Below are 19,362 nucleotides of genomic sequence, written 5' to 3'. Positions count from 1 at the left end.
TTCTATTTTCTTTTCCCTTTTGCAGAAATATCCTCACTCTGACAAATGCATTTGATTTGCCAGATGGTAACATAACTGAAGACAATTTTCTAGACATGCAAGCTTGGTATAACAAGACAGAGCCAGCAATCTTTTCAACCCTTAAGTTTGAAACTTGTGACTTGGAAGCATTTCTAACTGATGTAAGGTGATAACACAGAACATATACATTTGCTGGGTTAGAATGATGGGAAGAATTAATGGCACTTAAAACTATTTTTTTAAAAAAATTCATAGAATGCAGGAGAAACCTGGGATTTTTAATCATAATTTACTGGTTATTTTTTAATCTGTTCATGCTTAAAATATTCAGATGTATTATGTTTTTGTGAATTATGTTTCTCTTTTTCCATCTCTTTCTTACTAATTTAGCAAACACTATTAACAGTGCATTTACCATGGTTAATACTAATGAAGATAATGCTGACAATGATTCAAATGGGCCTTGTATATTTTGGGCATAGAAAGATGGGATTTAGGTCTAAATAATAAACAAAGCAAACTGACTTTTAATTCTGTTTAGCCAACCTTTGTTAAATGGGGATTAGATTTGAATTAACAGATTTATCACATTGCCTGTATACTGCACAACTGTGTAAAAAAGATGAAGGACATTTTTTATGCAATGAAGAACAGAGGAAGAGCCATGCTAGAATATTATAATTATGTCTCATATTTTTATTTATGCATACAAGACGTGTCCACTCCCAAACAATTTATAACCTAAATAGATTAATGGGAAAACTAGGGAGGAAGAGAGCTAAGCCAGTCAAATATTAAACTAGACATAAAGATTAAGATGCTGATGTTCTTTGTTTGTTTATTTAAAATATTTATAGTCCCCTCTGCATCCAGAGAAAGTCATGCTGGGTTGCAATAAGTCAAAAGCCATATGGAAAATATGGGTTTCAAGGAATGTTTGGAAAGAAGACACTTTTTGGGGATGGTACCAGAAATCTGCCACAACCAGCATTTAGTTCCAAATGCAAAGAGCCACTGAATGTTTTGGAAAGTTTAGTAGCATGACATGAAGGCAAAAGGTTTCTCTAATTGTTCTTTATCTTCAGTATTTGACAGATAGAGACTTACCTGTCTCAACAGAGAGATGTCATGTCAATTAATGGTTGATTATCATAATATTCTATGCCTTAAAAAAATACTTGTGGGAATAAATTCTCCAAGTTATTTATGAGTTGTTTGAAGAACATTTTTGTCTGTCCTGAACCTGTGACTCATAAACTTCATCAGGTGACCCCAAACATTAATGTTATAAGAGATAACAGATAAAATAAACAGATATAATAGATAATATTTATAATTGAATCTTGAGTTGCTGCTTAAAAAAACATATACTGTGTGTGTATGTATTTATGTTTGTGTGTGTGTGTGTATATATATATATATATATAGAGAGAGAGAGAGAGAGAGAAGGCATAGCTTTGAAAATAGTTGTAATTTAGTTCCAAATTTGCACACTTTTAGATTCTTTGCTGGAAAAAGAATTATTTAGATTTAAATATAGGAAACCAAAGGCACCGTCAGTCTAATAAATATATTTGAAAATTAGTAATGTATAACTTGTTTCTCTGATTTGGAATCTTATGTAGGGAGTTGAAGGAACTGGCTTAGCATTTATCGTCTTCACTGAGGCCATCACCAAAATGCCCATCTCTCCACTATGGTCAATCCTCTTCTTTATCATGCTGTTCTGCTTGGGTTTATCATCTATGTTTGGGAATATGGAAGGTGTGATGGTACCCCTGCAAGATCTCAGAATTATACCTAAAAAATGGCCTAAAGAACTTGTTACAGGTTAGTTGAAAATGGTAATATAACCGGAGGGGGTGATAGTTTGCCCTGGGTGCAACATGGGTAGATTGCAGGTATACTGGCTTTTTTTTTTAAAGAAAAGGGATATGAAGTTTAGCTTCAGTATGAATCATGGTTTTAAAGATAAGATGGTAATTGAACAATCAGTTTAATACTTGCTCGGAGACTTAATAGAGCAGTAGGTTGGGAAAAGAGAAATCCCTCTAACTCTGCATTGGTTTTCCACTTGGTTTCCTGTAAACCAAATAAATATACCTCTTGGTGCTGAATGCCACTGATGGATGAGGCAGAAATTGTTTGTAACACTGAATAACACAGTTCACTTTTGCACAGTGACTCTTTTGAACTCTTCTGAGGGGTAAGAAGTTAAATTCAGAAGCAGCATTCTTTCAATTAGATGACTATTCCTTACTTGGTTTTGTGCCTACTCCCAGGGACAAGGTGGTTGAATTTGAAGACTAGCCTGGGCTAAGAAATAATATGGTACAACACTGATTAAAAGAGCTTGTTCTTGTGTGTCTATAACCTTGCTTGAAACATAGAGTCTTAATGTATACTGAAGTTCATGTCTCAAGAAGCTTCATATATTGGCAACATCTCTTAATCCTTCTGCTTTTTGTTTAATTGTTTACAGGCCTGATTTGTTTGGGATCTTTCTTGATTGCAATTATTTTTGTGCTGAGTTCTGGCAACTATTGGTTGGCTCTTTTTGATAGCTTTGCTGGATCCATTCCCTTGTTGATAATAGCTTTTTGTGAGATGTTTTCAGTTGTCTACATATATGGGATAGACAGGTAAGATACAGATGCAAAGTGTTTTTAAAGTGTCTTTTGTTAGGCAATCAATAACCAGGAACTCTCATGGTAACAAGTCTTAAGCAAGTCATCTTTTCCCCATCCTTAAATACAAGGAAAACAAGTGATTTAAATATGTAAGAGAATTTATGTGCATTACTTTTAACTTTAAAAAAGTAAACAAATATTAACTTTTATTTATTCAAGGCAGACTTTTTAAAAAGCATTAAATAAATCATTAGATTGGACTACTGTAATGTGCTCCACATGGGGCTGCCCTTGAATAGTATCTGGAATCTTCAACTGGTGCAGAATGCAGTGGGGTGGGCAGTTATGTGTGCTCCTAGAAGAGCATATACCACACCTCTGTTCTGTAAGCTGCATTGGCTGCCCAGTTGCTTCCAGGTCTAATTCAAGGTGCTGGTTTTAACTTTTAAATCCCTTCATGGCATGGGACCAGGTTATCTGAGGGATCACCTCTCTCCGATTACATCAGCCCACCCCATTAGATATGGCAGAGAAGGCATGTTGTGAGTACCATCTGCTAGGGACTTAGGTTTGGTGGGTCCCAGGAGGCGGCCTTCTCTGCTGTGGCACCCACCTTATGGAACATTCTTTCCCCCCAAAGTCAGGTTAGCTCCATCCCTGTTAATGTTCTAGAAGTCCCTCAAGACCTGGTTATGTCAGCAGGCCTGGGGGTCCCAGGGAACCAGAGGCTTTCTTAGATGGCCCCACTATTGTGGTTGATATATTCACCCTCTCTGTGCCTTGTGGTTTGTACACAGTATTTGAAATTTTTAATATTTTAATTTTTAATAATGATTTTTAATATTTTTATACGGATCGTTTTTTATATATTTGTTGTTTTATTCAACTGTTGTATGCTGCCCAGAGTCACTTTTTGTGAGATGGGCGACCATATAAATTTCATCAATCAATCAATCAATCAATCAATAATTTAATCTGGAAACTGCCAATGTATGCTGTACTGTTTAATGTGGATCCTTAACTTTTCTACTCAGGGTTAAATTTCCATACATGGGATTTTTTTTTCTCTCCACATGTGAATATAAATATGAGAGTTAATTTGCTCTCTGAATGGTGGTGCCTCCATCTATCCCTTTAGGTTTACTTTTAGTTAGGACTGGGATATATCCGTCATCATATCTGCAGATTTTTATCATTTCTTAACACAGGAGATTAGGTGGGTTTCCAATTTCTCGAAATGACCTGCAAACTGCCCTTGACTACGAGCTAAACATACAGATACATCACTTGATTTTGCTGCAGTCACTGAGCTTCATCTGAATGTATGAACAGTTTCTATTGAAAACCACTGAACTTCATGAGCAGATATGAATATTCTTTTATTGTGATGGCCCATTCACACATGCTGGTTATCAAGTAATTAGACTTCATGTGCAACCTGGCCCTCAGACTCCTAATTTTCCTTTCTTTTTTCATTACCAGATTTAATGATGACATTAAGTTCATGATTGGGCACAAACCCAATATTTTCTGGCAAGCCACCTGGAGAGTTATCAGTCCCATCATCATGTTAGTTATTTTCTTGTTTTACTTTGTGGTGAAAGTGAGTGAAAATGTAGAATATATTACCTGGGATCCCAGCTATGTAAGTATATCTGTTCAAGGAAACATGTTCCAAATCCTATATCAAAAGCTTGTCATTTCTCATGTTTTGTTCATTATACCCCCTGGCAACTATTTGCTGGAGATTTTTGCAAAGAAAAATAAGCAAAACAAATTATTTATCCCCAAGGAAATGAATTAGCCGTTTTAATGTGACTAGTTACTAATTGAATGCAAAAGTTTGATGCTTGTACCTTTATTGAAGCATGTCTGTGCTGCAAGAAAACTCAGTTGTCTTTGTGGAAAATTCTAGAATCTGGCATTACAGGAAAGTTTTTTAAAAATTGTCTGGAAAAATATATATAACAATGGTTTGGGAGAAGTTAAAAATGGGAGAAGTGGGAGAAAATCTGTTTCAATGTGTCTTGCATGCAAAAGGTCCCAGGTTCAATATCTGGTTTGTTCAATTAAAAGTTTGTGGAAAAAGAATTCTTTCCAAAATCTTGGCATTTTGTTGCCAGCCAGACAATAACTGAGCAGGATGGACCAATGATCTGACCCAGTATAAAGCACAGTTTCCTGACTCTGGCTGATCCAAACTGAAGAATAATTGAACAGGGTTTGAGAAATTTGGCTGTGTACTTTTAAAAGTGCTGCTGGTGAAATTCCAGGTCCTTACTGCTCTGCTAGACTGCTTCTGTGATGTAGACAAGTCTTTTCAATCACGGATCAACAAATCTACAAAAATATATTCATCCATGAAACTGTGATTAGTCATGTTTGATACTTCTGTTGCTTCATTTTCATTGTTTGGCTACTGAGAGGGTAATAATGTTTTATGTATGAAAGAATAAACTTAACATGGAACTCATCCATTCTGTTGGGATAATGGTTCAGAAGGGGCAGAATATAACTCCTGAAGAGATCACAGAAAATACAGTATAATATAACATACTATATTGTCTTAAATGTCCTCTGATTCATATGGGCAAGTGTGCTAACCTAATGCCTTTTAGAGTGTTTATCCTGCAGAAGTGCAGAAGGGAGAACATTATACCTAGCTCTAAAAACATTCTGTTCTGAATCTGGGAAACATGCACTGTATCTTTACATAATGTAAATATTATTTGCATAATATTTACAAAAATTTACTGTAAATTTTGCAGCCCACACTCTGCTTCTTTGTGAGATCCTGTTAACCTCATTCTGAAGCTCCATGCCTTTTAGCCTTTGGAGGAAAAAAAAATCTGTTTAGCCTGATCATAGTAAAGGTAAAGGTATCCCTTGACATGAAGTCCAGTCGTGTCCGACTCTAGGGGGCAGTGCTCATCTCCATTTCAAAGCCGAAGAGCCGGTGTCATGCGCTGCCTACCGCTGAGTAAAACACAGACGCTGATTCAGAGAAGAGCAGGTTCAGGTTTATTCAAACGTAGAGCTAGACGTGAAAAAAGCTGAGAGTGAAGGGAGCGCGCCGGTGCGGGGTTTAAATACCCCGCGCCGGTCAGCGCCCCCTCACCTTGGGTTGCGTCATCCCCCCTTTGTCCTGCATGCTTTCGTGCCGGTAGGTGAAGGGTTGCGGGGCCCCAGCTGGTGCCCCGGGATTGCCCATAATCGGTTTCCTCCTTCAGCCGGTGATTGCTGTCAGCTGGGCGATCTCCGTTGTGCTTTTGCTAACAGCTTGGGTGTGCCTCGTGATCCACCTTGTCTTTGTCTTTCCTTCTTCCTCTTTTGTCCCCTGATGGCTGAATCATCCGGCCGGGGTCTGTGTCTGTTGTTGTGCGTGCTATGCTTATCTTAAGTCCCTTCCTCTGCTTCCTCGTTATTGTCATGTGTGCCGTTGTGCTGATGTCTTCAGCTCAACGGCACTCATGACATACTGCCCCCCGTCCGAATAGTGCCCCCCCCCGGCCTTCCGGTTTTCTCCAGGAGAGCTGTCAAAAATGGGTGGGTTTTTTTTTGGTTTTTTTTAAATTTCCCGCCAGAGTGTTTTCGCCCCTCCCTCTGTTCCGCCTTCTACCTCGTGTCCATCTTTAGGGTGTGTTCCGAGTGCGCATGCCCCGACCACACCCTGGGCATGCGCATGCCCCGGCCACACCCTGCTTGTTTGGCTCAGTTCGTCGAGGGAAGAGGCATGGCTGGTCGGGTGCTTTTCAGCTCCAGGTAGGAACCTTATCTTTATGCGTTGTGCGATTGCCATTGTATGTGTGCATCCTGGGCGTTGCCCCCAGGCATGCACTGGTGACCAATCGTCGCTCTCTCGTGGGCTCGGGGCGGGGGGAGGGTGAGTCCCGGGGGGGAGGAGGTCTACTCAAGTCGCGGGCTTGGGGGGCCCTTTCCCCTGGGGGCGCGGCGGGTGGGGGGGGCGGCCCGCGGGGGAAAGGGTGTTCAGGGGCCGGTTTGGCTTGGCGACCCTTCGGCTTGTCGGGGTACGTCCTGTGGAATGCCCGGGTCAGGTCTGGCGCCTTAACGTGTTGCGCCGCCACCCATTCTGGGTGGGGGAAGTGTTTCCACCTTACTAGGTAGTGTAGTGTTCTCCGTTGACGGCGAGAGTCAAGTATGTCTCTTACTTCAAAATGTTGTTGGCCGTCGATCATCACTGGGGAGGGCAGTGCCGTGCTTGGGTGCCATCGAGAGGTGGTTGCAGGTTTCAGGAGGCTGGTGTGAAATACTGGGTGGAGTCTCCGTAGATTGTGCGGCAGGTCCAGGCGTATTGCCACCGGGTTCACTACCTGTGTCACTCGAAGCGGCCCGATATACTTAGGCCCCAGTTTTTTCGAGGGTTGCGGTGACTTCAGGAATTTGGTGGATAGGTAGACCATATCCCCTGCCTGGAACGTCGGTTGCTGGCGCCGGTGCTTGTCGGCCTGCTCTTTGTAGGCCGCCTGTGCTTCCTTCAGTGCTGCCGTGATTATTGGCCACGATTCTGCTATCTTCCGTCCCCAGTCACTAGCGTCCACTTGGGGTCCTGGGGGTTGCGGTAGCTCCGGTATGGGTACGAAGTCGCGCCCAGAGACTACTTCGAACGGGGTTTTCCCCGTGCTCGTGTGGACAGCGTTATTATATGCGACTTCTGCGAACGGGAGCAGTTCGACCCAGTCGTCTTGGTGGTAGTTGGTGTATGAGCGTATGAATTGTTCCAGGGTGGCATTGAGGACCTCTGTGGCTCCGTCCGTCTGGGGGTGCCAGGCCGTGGATAGGGCTTGTTGGGTCCCCGTCAGCTTTAGGAAGGCCCGCCAGAATTTTGAGGTGAATTGTGTGCCCCTGTCGGTCACCACGCATGCGGGACATCCGTGTAGCCTGTACACGTGTATAAGGAAGAGTTTGGCTAGTTGTTGGGCGGACGGGACTGATGAGCAGGGGATGAAGTGGGCCTGTTTCGAAAAGTAGTCTTTCACTACCCAAATGGCCGTTTTCTTCTGGCTGGGTGGGAGATCTACTATGAAATCCATGGAGATTTCCTCCCATGGGCGGGAGGGCTCCGCTACCGTTTGTAAAAGTCCCGGGGGCTTACCTGGTGCCCGTTTGGCCCTGGCGCATGTCGGGCAGGACGCTACATAGGCTTTCACGTCCCGTCTCAGCGCGGGCCACCAGAATTGACATCGTGTTAGGTGCAGGGTCTTTAGGAACCCGAAGTGTCCCGCTTGCTTGGTGTCGTGGGATCTGCGCAAGATCGCCTGGCGTTGCGAGTCCGGGACATATATTCTGCCTTCCCCCCATGCCAGGTCCTGTGCCATCGTCACCTTGTCGGGGTTTGCTAGTAGCCAAGGGTCGGTTTTGAGGGTGGCGGTGAGGTCCGCGCGTATCCCCCCTGGCAGTTGCGGTTGGCGCCGTCTGGTCACTGGTTGCCCCACCGTCGGTTGCGCCGTGGGGTTGGGCTGCCTCCGAGCGCCGCTCCGGGTGGTCACAGCCATCCCCAGCTGGGAAGCGGATAGGACCATCCCGATCATATCTGGGGTGGGCTCTTCGTCTTGGGGCAGTCGGGAGAGGGCGTCAGCCAGGAAGTTCTTTTTACCCGGCATGAACTTCAGCTGAAAGTTAAAGCGGCTGAAGAATTGGGCCCATCTGACCTGTTTTGGGCTGAGGCGTCTGGGCGTCCGGAGGGCCTCGAGGTTCCGGTGGTCTGTCCAGACCTCGAATGGTTGGGTGGCTCCTTCCAGTAGGTGCCTCCATGTTTCCAGCGCCGATTTTACTGCGAAGGCTTCCTTCTCCCAGACGTGCCAACGCCTTTCTGTCTCAGAGAATTTCCTCGACAGATAGGCGCATGGTTTCAGGACTCCTGTGGGGTCCTTTTGGAGTAGGATGGCCCCCAGGGAGAAGTCTGAGGCGTCGGCTTGGACCACGAACGGCCGTTCTGGGTCCGGGTGCGCAAGGATTGGCTCCGTGGTGAACAGCGCTTTCAGCCTGTTGAATGCGGTTTGGCACGCAGGAGTCCAATTTAGTACTGTCCCCGGGTTCTTGGCGCGTCGTGTGTCCCCCACCCCTTTAGTTTTGAGGAGGTCTGTTAGGGGGAGGGCTATCTCCGCGAACCCCCGTGCAAATGACCTGTAGAAATTCACGAAGCCGAGGAAGCTCTGGAGTTGGCGCCTGTTACGGGGGCGTTCCCAATTCACCACCGCCTCGACTTTTGCGGGGTCCATCTCAATGCCTTCCCCGGAGATTCAGTACCCCAGGTAGTCTAGGCGCGCTTTATGGAATTCGCACTTTGAGGGTTTGGCATAGAGTTTTGCCCTTTTTAGCTTCTCGAGGATTTGTCTGACTAGGGTCACGTGTTCCTCGTGCGTTTTGGAGTAGATAAGGACGTCGTCTATGTAGACCAGGACCCCTTTGAACAGGTGTTCATGCAGAACCTCATTGATGAGCTGCATGAACACCCCCGGGGCCCCTGCTAGTCCGAATGGCAGCACTTTGTACTGAAAGGCGCCTAGGGGGCAGTTGAACGCAGTTTTCCATTCGTCCCCCTCCCTGATTCGAATTCGGTAGTACGCCTCGCGAAGGTCCAGCTTGGAGAATACTCTGCCCATGGACAGGTGGGCGAGCATGTCTTTCACGAGGGGTAAGGGGTATTTATTGGATAGGGAAGCTGCGTTGAGGCCCCGGTAGTCGGTGCAGAGCCGTAGGGTGCCGTCTTTTTTCTCCCGGAATAAGACGGGCGCTCCGACCGGTGAGCATGCCGGCTCTATGAAGCCCCTCTCTAGGTTTTTGTCGATGAACTCCCGGAGGGTTGTCATCTCCTTCGGGGTCATCGAGTAAATCTTCGGCCTAGGTAAGGGGACATCGGGCAGCAGGTCAATCCTACAGTCCGTCTTGCGGTGGGGGGGCAGTTGATCAGCTTCCGCCTCTCCGAAGACCTCTGAGAAGTCAGCGTATTGCTCAGGTAGGTCTTCTGGGGTAGCTATGTTGTCCTGGGTTGCCGCCTCTGCCCGTCCCACAGTGGGGTTGGTCCTGCCCGCCGGAACTGGCGCCCGGTACGCGCCATCGTCGAATTGGAAGGTGCGGGTCTTCCAGTTGATGCGCGGGTTGTTTGTCGCGAGCCATGGTATTCCCAAGACTACGATGGGCCGCCCTATGTGGGTTACCACGAACGATGTTCGTTCGGTGTGGGTGCCCATTTGTAGGGTGACTGGCTCGGTCTGCATCGTGGCCGGTTTTCCTCCCGCTGTTGAGCCGTCCAGCTGGTGAAATGCCAGCGGCGTGGGGAGAGGGAGGCAGCGTAGGTCGAGTTTGGCGACTATGTCGGGGTGGATCAGGTTTTTCGAGCACCCCGAGTCCACTAGTGCCGCGGCCATGGTGGTTCCGTTGCCCACGGAGAGCTTGATTGCTGCCATTATTACGGAGCTTCCGCTGCTCTGTCGAAGTGATCTGCACCTCTGTCCCACCACCTGCCTCGCGGCGCGTTTTAGGGCAGGCGGGGAGCGTTTCCCGCCGGCTGGTCTGGGTCTTCGGCGTCCTCTCCCCCCAAGTAAGCATCCCAGCCTTCGTCCGGTGTCGCTGTGGCTCCGGTCATTCGGCGGTGGGGGGGCGGCGGCGGGTTCGTTGGTTTGAGGCTAGGTTTCAGTGCGGGTTTGGGAGTGCTAGCTAGGGTTCGGTTGGAGAAGCAACCTGCCGTTTTGTGCCCCATTTTTCCGCACCTCCCGCAGGGCCCGCGAGTAAATTTCTTCCTTTGATATGTGGGACTGGCCGGCCCCAAGTGTGGCGCGGGTACCTTTGGGCTGGTGTTGGTTTTGACTTCCGTCGTCGCCATTAGGAAGGTGTGGTGCGCGTGTTCCGCTCTCCCCGCGAGGTGGATCCAGCCTTGCAGAGTCTCCGGGTCGTCCCGGTAGAGAGCCCATTGGAGTACCTCGCGGTTGAGGCCCCTTTTGAACATTTCTAGCAGGGTGGTCTCGGACCAGTCGTTGATCTTCCCTGCGAGGGCTTTAAATTCGAGGGCGTAGTCCGGGACAGTTCGTGCGCCCTGTTTGAGGCTTTGGAGTGTGCTTTTAGCCCTCTCTTTGGCTAGCGGGTCCTCAAAGTAGCGCTTCATCTCGGTGATGAAGGCATGGAAGTCAGAGAGGGCGGGGGAGTTGGACTCGTACATTTGGACGTACCAGTCCGCCGCCCGGTCTTGTAGTTTGATCACCACGGCTGCGATCTTGTCCGCTTCTGAGTTAAAGGAGTGTCCGTGCCGCCCCATGAACTCCCTGGCGTTCGTGATGAAGAATGACAGTTTCGCGGGGTTCCCGTCGAAGAAAATGGGGAAGTCCTTTGGGGCCCGGGCGTTCGGTGAGTCCCCTCTTCTCGCTTCCCGACCCATGGCTTCGTCCGCCTGGGCCACTTGTTGGTTAGCATTTGGCCCATGGGAGTGCGACGACCCGCTCGGGGTGTGGATCGGGGTGTGTTCCTGCACGGGGACGTCGTTGTGCGGCAGCATGGTCCTGAGGTCCTTTAGCTGGGCCTCCATGGCCGCGAGTCTGGCTTGTGTTTCCCCGTCCGAGATCCGCGCCGCAGCTGGGGTCAGGTCTGTTGGTGTTTCCGCAGGGTTGAGCCGCTGGTGGGGTTCAGGCGTTCCCATCCGCTGGTCAGCTTCCTCCATTTGGGAGTGCATCGGCTGGGTTGCCTCTCCGTCCTCCACCGTGCTTGCCGCAGTTGGGCTGACGCTCCACGCCTGTGGCTGGGGTGCGATGTGGGGCGGGGGGGTCTCCGCGGGTCTCGGGAGGTATGTTGCTCCCTCCCGTGGCCAGGTCGCCTCCGCCTCCGTCTCCCTCTGGGGTTGGAGCTGAGGCTCGGGGTGGGCCGGGAGGGTGTCCGTGGCTCCTGGGGTCCGCGGTGCCTCTGGCCTCGATCGGTCCTCCTCCGCTTCTTGCCGTGCGGTTCGCCCACCTTGGCCGCGACGTGTTGGCCCCATCGCTCTTGTTCTTCTCGCCGTCTATTCCTCCCGTGGCTCATTGTTGTCTGGTGGGGCTCGGTGAGGCTGAGTTTGTGACTCTCAGCTTTATGTCATGCGCTGCCTACCGCTGAGTAAAACACAGACGCTGATTCAGAGAAGAGCAGGTTCAGGTTTATTCAAACGTAGAGCTAGATGCGAAAAAAGCTGAGAGTGAAGGGAGCGCGCCGGTGCGGGGTTTAAATACCCCGCGCCGGTCAGCGCCCCCTCACCTTGGGTTGCGTCATCCCCCCTTTGTCCTGCATGCTTTCGTGCCGGTAGGTGAAGGGTTGCGGGGCCCCAGCTGGTGCCCCGGGATTGCCCATAATCGGTTTCCTCCTTCAGCCGGTGATTGCTGTCAGCTGGGCGATCTCCGTTGTGCTTTTGCTAACAGCTTGGGTGTGCCTCGTGATCCGCCTTGTCTTTGTCTTTCCTTCTTCCTCTTTTGTCCCCTGATGGCTGAATCATCCGGCCGGGGTCTGTGTCTGTTGTTGTGCGTGCTATGCTTATCTTAAGTCCCTTCCTCTGCTTCCTCGTTATTGTCATGTATGCCGTTGTGCTGATGTCTTCAGCTCAACGGCACTCACGACAGCCGGCATTTGTATGTAGACACTTCCGTGGTCATGTGGCCGGCATGACTACATGGAACGCTGTTACCTGCCCGCCGAAGCGGTACCTATTAATCTTCTCACATTTGCATGTTTTCGAACTGCTAGGTTGGCAGGAGCTGGGACTAGCAACAGGAGCTCACCCCGTCACGCAGATTTGAACCGCCGACCTTCTGATCGGCAAGCTCAACAGCTCAGCGGTTTAACCCGCAGCACCACCGTGTCCCACTAGCCTGATCATACTCAGAGGATATAAGGAATTCTCTCAAAAGTCCATTTGACATTAATTTCTGTGCAACTGCTATTTTCCAGCTCAAGAGCAGTCATCTGCCAGACCTAAAAATAATAAAATAGTAAATAAATAATAATATCAAAAATAACTAAAATAATAAAAAATAAAATAAAATAAAATAATAGAATAGTAATAGTAATAGTAATAGTAATAGTAATAATAATAATTTATGTGTTTATTATAGATATATAAAATGTTATATATTTTATAAATATATAAAATGAATTATATTTATAAATAAATAAAACTGGCTCTTAATCTGATAACTAATCTGACTCCAAGCCCTCACTTCAGTTTTAGGCACCCCAGTCTTTAGTCTGAGTGAGCATTAGACCCACAACTATGGGAAGTGTGAATGGGACTCAAGAATTTTGTTTGCACTATGTGTACTATGTTGTTCTTTGCATATATTCCCACTTGGGTCCCATATAAAATTTGGGCCAAGGATTTCTGAAAAAAGAAGAAGAATCAGTTTTCCTTCTTTGGTAAAAACAGAGAGAGAGAGAGAGAGAGAGAGAGAGAGAGAGAGAGAGACCCTCTTGATAGCCATTGAAGTTTCTAAAGTTGTCTGGATAATGTGCTCATGGTGTGCTTTGGAAGTACACTATTCCCAAATCTTTAGATGTATGGGTATGTTCTATTCTATTTCCTTCAATAATAATCTAAGGAATTCTTGCCAAATAATACATTGTTCATTCAGTGTTTCATATGTGAATGTGTCTAAGATTCTTTCTTCTCTGTCTCCCAATTACCTGAGACTTACCTCTTTCTTTCTATCGCAGGATAACTTCCCTAAATCAAAGTCAGTGCCTTATCCTGGCTGGGTTTATGCCATCATTGTAATCGTTGCAGGAGTGCCTAGCTTGGTTATCCCTGGCTATGCCATATACAAGGGCATCCGAAGTTACTTGAAGGGAGAAGATCCTGGACAGCGAGATTTGGTCAATGCCATATCAGAAATATCAATAAACGGAGAGCTGAAGAATACAGCATAGCTGAGTTTCCCAAGGCTTGGCATGCAAAGACTTTCAGTGAGAGATGATAAAATGCAGATATCTCCCTGCTTTGATCAGAGTGGTTTCAGAGCCTAAATGAGAACTAATATATTCTCATTCTAGCAGCATTTGCTATTTTAGGAAATGGTTAATACAGTTGTCAAAAATATACCTGTGATACTGTTTTTGCCCCCTCTGAGCACTACCATGTTGCACAGAGATACAACCAGTTGTATATTCAAATAATATATTATTAAACAAATTATACTTGCGCAAGGAAGTGCATGTTTTATTCTCTTTTTTTTAAGTGTGGAAAATTCAGGAACAGCTTTGTCTCTTACAGCTGAAAAACTACTGAACAAAGTCTAGCTCGAGATGTACCCAAAGTGGGCCAATGCAAACTTACATTCCAGGTCTTTGGAAGTAGTCTTCTCTTGGTCTGCCTTGCCTGTGCTTTGATTGCTTGTGTTCCTATGCTACCCATGGCTTCCTTAAACACCATGAGTTGGAACTACGATTACAAGTAGATTTGCAAACTATTATTCAAAGCAACCAAAAGACTTTCTGCAAATTTTATTATGGGATAAGATTATGACATCACACGTTTGTTATTCTGCAAGGTTTCACACACTTCTGTTGTTGTTTTTCTCCAACATAGCTATTCCTCCTTGGATTGTTCCTGCAGCAACTGAACATATTTCAAATAGATGAACCTGTAACTCAACCATGGTGAACACCACCAAAGGAATGATAGGGGATATTTGCTCTGAATTCTGGAGAGAGGGGGAGAAAAAGGATAAATACTTCCATGTAGCTTCTACAGCTCTTAGAGACCCAGGACTTGTTTCATTATACAGATTAGGGCAGCTGTCTTAGGTGGCTGATACCAGAAGAGGGACAGTAACTATGATTTCTGGAAGACAGAAGTGTATGAGCTGGTGCTGTATCCCCTAAGCCAGCCTGCAGGGTAGAATGGAAGTGACCCATATTCAACTGCTCGTGCAATTGTTTATTTGTCTGAGTCTGTATGTACTGTTTTATGTACTTACTTTGAGTAAATGAGTGACTGAGTAGGCTATTGTGGTCCTGTCGCAAAAGTGTTGAATTTGTAGCAAAGGGAGAAAACTCAAAGGCATGACCTATAGCCATTTACTATTTGTTAACAGCCTAATCCATCTTCAAAGGTTTGCTGTGATGATAAAATGGGATAATCTTATCCAGCGCTCTGAACTATTTGGTGGAAGGGGTGGCACACATATTTAATTAACAACAGTGAACAGACATAGCCAGTTACTATATTATATGTGAAAGTAATGCATATCTGCTGATGAAATGAAGTAACAAAGTGGTATAGATTGGCTATACATATAGAAATCCTCCATGTGAGAGACAACCCTGCCAGTCAGGATCTCTGCTCATGTGGACAAGCTGTACATTGTACCAAAAGATAGCTAAATACAAAATGCTTCTTTAACTTCTGGGGAGAAAATGGTGAACTGAAGACAGCTCTGTGAAAAGCAGAGCTGACCACAGTGGAATGAAGAGCTGGTGAGTAGACCGGCTCTTTGTAGTTCCTTTCTGGACAAGGAGAGGATTTGAGATTGCCCACAAGTGCTCCAGACAATTGCTCCTTGTGAGAAGACTGCAAGACAGCGGTCTCCAGCAGGTTTAATGCTCTGGGAGATGAGGGAATAGCCATTTTGCTCAAACCGTGGTTGGTGCCTTTGAAAGGACACTGGGTTTGCATACTATCTAATCAGTTTTGGAAATTGCTTATTAACTGCTTTTCAGCTATTAGGAACTTTGGATTGACAACTTTCACAGCACTGGGTGAGTTTCCTTTGATCCTTAGCTAAAGGAGTTTTAAATACAAGTTAAAGGACTTAAAACATATTTTGGAATAAACAGCAAAATTGTGATTAGAACTTCAATTTTGGAAAGTTGGTCCAGATGGATTTGAAATAAGATTTTGGAATTAATTATAAGAATCCTTCCCATGGATTTTGTTTTGAATTCTTTTTTTAAAAAATAGGATAGCATGAGACTTTGAAGGCTGGACATGGAGAGAACCAGAAGGAACTAAAGATTACAAATAAAGAAGAAGAACACTTAAATGTGACTTACTAATAGACAATGAAGCAAAATATTTTAACATTGGACTTATTGAAGGATATTTTTGAACTGTGGACCCAGAAGTTAATTTTAAGAGTGTCTGCCTCTATAGATAGACTGTATGTAAAAGATGTTATGAAGAAGAAAAGTTGTACCTGACAAGATTGAGACTAATCTGAAAGTGGATTTAAAAATGACAGGCTACAAGAATGACATGGAAAAAGATGTTACACTGGACATACAAAAGAAATTGGCTGATGTCTTAATAATTTAAAGGGATATACAAATAATAAACCAAGAGATAATTTTCCTATATTGGATTTACAAAAGAGGTTTGTTAAAGCTTTGAAGAATTTTGTGAGACGGGGCAAAGAAAAAAATGAAAAGAAATCAAGTTCTAGGACATTATTTGAAGGGACTAAAGATCAAGATTATTAGAAGTGAAAGGAAGGAATAAAGTTGGTTTATTTGATCAAGTTTAAAATAGATATGTTGTTATCTCTGGTAACCCTTAATGGATTTTTGCTGACATCAGGACTGAAATGATGAGGTTTTATGGATTTGTCCATAGATAAGAGATGGGATATGGGAGAAGAGATCATTTGTTGCATTTTAAGAGAAGGTGGTAAGTCAATAAAATTGTTGATATTTGTTATGATGAAGGGGGAAGTCACTTCTTTATATATTTCTTTTCTTTTTCTTTACTATATTCTTCTTTTTCTTTCTTTTCTATTTTTCTTTCTATTTCTTTGTTTTTTTCCTTTTCTGTACTTCTATGTTTTTTTAATTCTTTTATTTTTTTTAGTTTGTATTTGTTTTTATTGTTGTAAATTGTAATTTTTAATAAAATTACTATAAACAAATATTTCTTCATAAGGTTGGCCAGATGAATGAATTGTAGGATGGCATGGTGGCTGGGCATGTTGGCAGTATGGTATGAGAAGAACCTGTTGCCCAAAGCCCTCCTTTGTGCATTCCTTCAATTTCTAGGGGTCATCTGAACACCCCTTCAGTGTTATCAATTGGGGTTGAATAGCAGAAGATACCAAAAATGAATCCTGACAGATATCTCTATTAGGGAAATGCTTGCATGGAAATTAAATGTTCACATTTAGGGAGTGTGTTTGTGTGTGCGTGCACATATCCACTAAATTATGACAAACACTGGAAAGATATGTATATATTTGAATCAATCATGCAACTATAAAACCTTGACAATATCCTTATCACATTACGTTGGTGTTCAGTTGCTTTATGAAAATGAACTAACTTATTCATAGTCCACATAAGGATTAAATATCTATTTGCTATTTAATAAGCTTAAAGTGATCCTTAGAAAGGAGCCCAGGAGCTTTAGTTATCTTTATGTGCCCAAACATTCCAGCTGTTTTGTGTGTACATAAGTTGCTAAGTAGTCTTACTTGGATTCCTTTAGTGTGATGTCAGAGATGGAAAATTCCACATCCATTGTTCAGAATGTATTGGGCAAACAATGAGGTTCAAAGACCATGCTACTTCTTACCTCATAGAAAGAGGTGATAAAGGAAAAATAAGGTGGTGAAGATGTCAAAAGTGTCTATTGATGGTAAAATCCCTGAAGATGACAAAAGGCCACAGTGGAATAATAAAATCCAATACCTTTTAAGCGGCATTGGATTTGCTGTAGGCTTTGGAAATGTATGGCGTTTTCCATACTTGTGCCAAACTTATGGAGGAGGTAAGAGAAAATTAGAGAATTAGATCTAAAACATGTCCACTTATTCTTCCACTGTGTTTACATGTGTCTTGCAAGCTTCTTCACTAAAAAGGCCAAATCCATCATTTTAGTCCAATGGATTATAATAATGTAATTGCAAATTTGTTTCTGAAGTTTTACAATCCTTTGTGAATCCTCCAAGATTATAAGGCATTGGAGACTAGTCAGTTAAGTATAAGAATGCAAGATATAACTATCAAGAAGTGCCTAATTTCATGTTAGCTGAGGAGATATAGTGAATAAAAGAAAAGTTTATTTGAGGAACAGAAAAAATGTAATAGTCTAATTATTAATTAGATTAACAAAGCTGGAGCAGCAGAAGACACCAGAATAGCAGGTGTCCCATCTATTTCCTGCTTTTCCATTGCTTTGACAGAAGGCTGATTAGCCCTTCCTTGCAGCCTTCAACCAGGCAGGAACTGGGTATATGTGGTTGTCTGTTGTTTCCTTGGAATTTGTATATATTCCTTGCCCATTTTCTTTGTGTGAATATTAGGATGTTTGTAGAGGGTGAGGGATGTCCCTGGAGAGCAGAGGCAGTTGGAGGAAAGTGGAGGCAGCCCAATTCAGATGGCCACCACCCCTTCTGATCCTTCTTCCTTTCTTCAGATACTTTGGTGGCACAGATTTCATCCTTCCTTCCTGGATGTTGCTGTTAAATATCAAAGCTCTTCCCAGATAAGATCTCTCTAATCTAATACTTGATTATAGATGAGAGGATTTACCTCCTATGTGTTACTAAGATCCTGGTGAGCAAGTTTCATGGTGTAGATCTAATCCAGTTTTTCTAAGTACAGCATCCACCCAGGTAGGTGTGTTGGGGGGGGAATTGCTGTGATCTATGGGAATGCCAACTCACTCATCAGAAACTATCTTTAAACCAGGGGAGACTTTAGGGCCAGGCTTTTATCTAGTATTGGATGAACATGGTATACTGAGATTCGTGGCCTTCTGAACAAAGTTAGGTGGTCTTGGGTGTGAGATAGGAAAATTGAGGGAGATGGTCCTGAGGCCTTCAACATTTATGCTAAGGATGGCTTATGAGAACCAGCTTGAACCTTCATGGGCTCCATGACAGCCATGTTTCCGTTTCAAGCTGTACTGGACTAACAAAAATGGTGGGACATGTGAGGGAATGAAGTTGGGAAAGGTAGCTGCAGCCAGGCAGAAACACTTCTCAACCCATTTCCCTCATACATTCATTCATTAATCCACAATGATACTCACAAGCATCCAAACTGGCTTTCCAGCTGCCTGTGATAATTAAACCACACCCTAGCATTTTCTAGAATGTGCTGATGTCCAGAGGCAGCCTCACCCCACCCAGGATCTTAAATTACAGAAACAAATGCTAAGACAGAGCAGTGAGGTGTGTCTAGGAGGAAAGGTGATAAGCATATGGCATACAGATGGGGAAGGGGAGGCGATGTCTGAGGAATGGCAGCTATTACAAGCAGGCAAGAGGACTATCATTCCACTGCAAGGACTGCAAGTTATGGTGAGCAGCATGTCCTAGTAGGAGCCCCACCTGGAGCTATGCCAGGAGTTCAGTAGCAACTAGAAAAGGAGCAACCACACTGAGACAGCACCTCAACCCAACTAGTGCAAGAACGTTTGAAAGGGGCAAAGGTTGTATGTTACTTTATAGACGTTTGTTTGAACTGAGTATAAAGGACTGAGTATTAAAGACATATTTACGTGGCAACAGCAACTTGCAAGTCCTAGAAGTCACATGGTTTGTTTAGCGACCATTTCAACAGAACCAATTGCAGTTGCTAAACAAGGACTACTAGTATTGTCATCAGCCCTGGGAAATCTGAAGTTGGAGCTCTCAAAAACTGCTATGACAGATTTGCAAGATACTTTAAGGATAGAATCATTTCCTGTATGATGATTTGAATGCTACTTTTGGTGTAGCACATATCAAGAGGTCCAATGTGCCAGCCT

General features: G+C 44.6%; 1 protein-coding gene across 1 annotated transcript in view; it reads left to right on the top strand.

Moving 5' to 3' along the window:
- The window catches only part of LOC134493900 (sodium-dependent neutral amino acid transporter B(0)AT1-like), a 30,183-nt gene extending 16,360 nt beyond the window's left edge, over positions 1 to 13,823 (top strand). The window contains exons 8-12 of the mRNA XM_063298732.1: positions 26 to 182; positions 1,647 to 1,851; positions 2,504 to 2,663; positions 4,134 to 4,296; positions 13,335 to 13,823. Coding sequence (XP_063154802.1) covers positions 26 to 182; positions 1,647 to 1,851; positions 2,504 to 2,663; positions 4,134 to 4,296; positions 13,335 to 13,547 — 898 coding nt within the window. The 3' untranslated portion in view covers positions 13,548 to 13,823. The remainder of the gene's footprint in view (positions 1 to 25; positions 183 to 1,646; positions 1,852 to 2,503; positions 2,664 to 4,133; positions 4,297 to 13,334) is intronic.
- Positions 13,824 to 19,362: the final 5,539 nt, after the last annotated feature.

The sequence above is a fragment of the Candoia aspera genome, chromosome 3, assembly GCF_035149785.1.
Source record: "Candoia aspera isolate rCanAsp1 chromosome 3, rCanAsp1.hap2, whole genome shotgun sequence".
Taxonomy (NCBI): Eukaryota; Metazoa; Chordata; class Lepidosauria; order Squamata; family Boidae; genus Candoia; species Candoia aspera.
The sequence above is the reverse complement of the archived record's forward strand: the minus strand, read 5'-3'. Positions and strand labels throughout refer to the sequence as shown.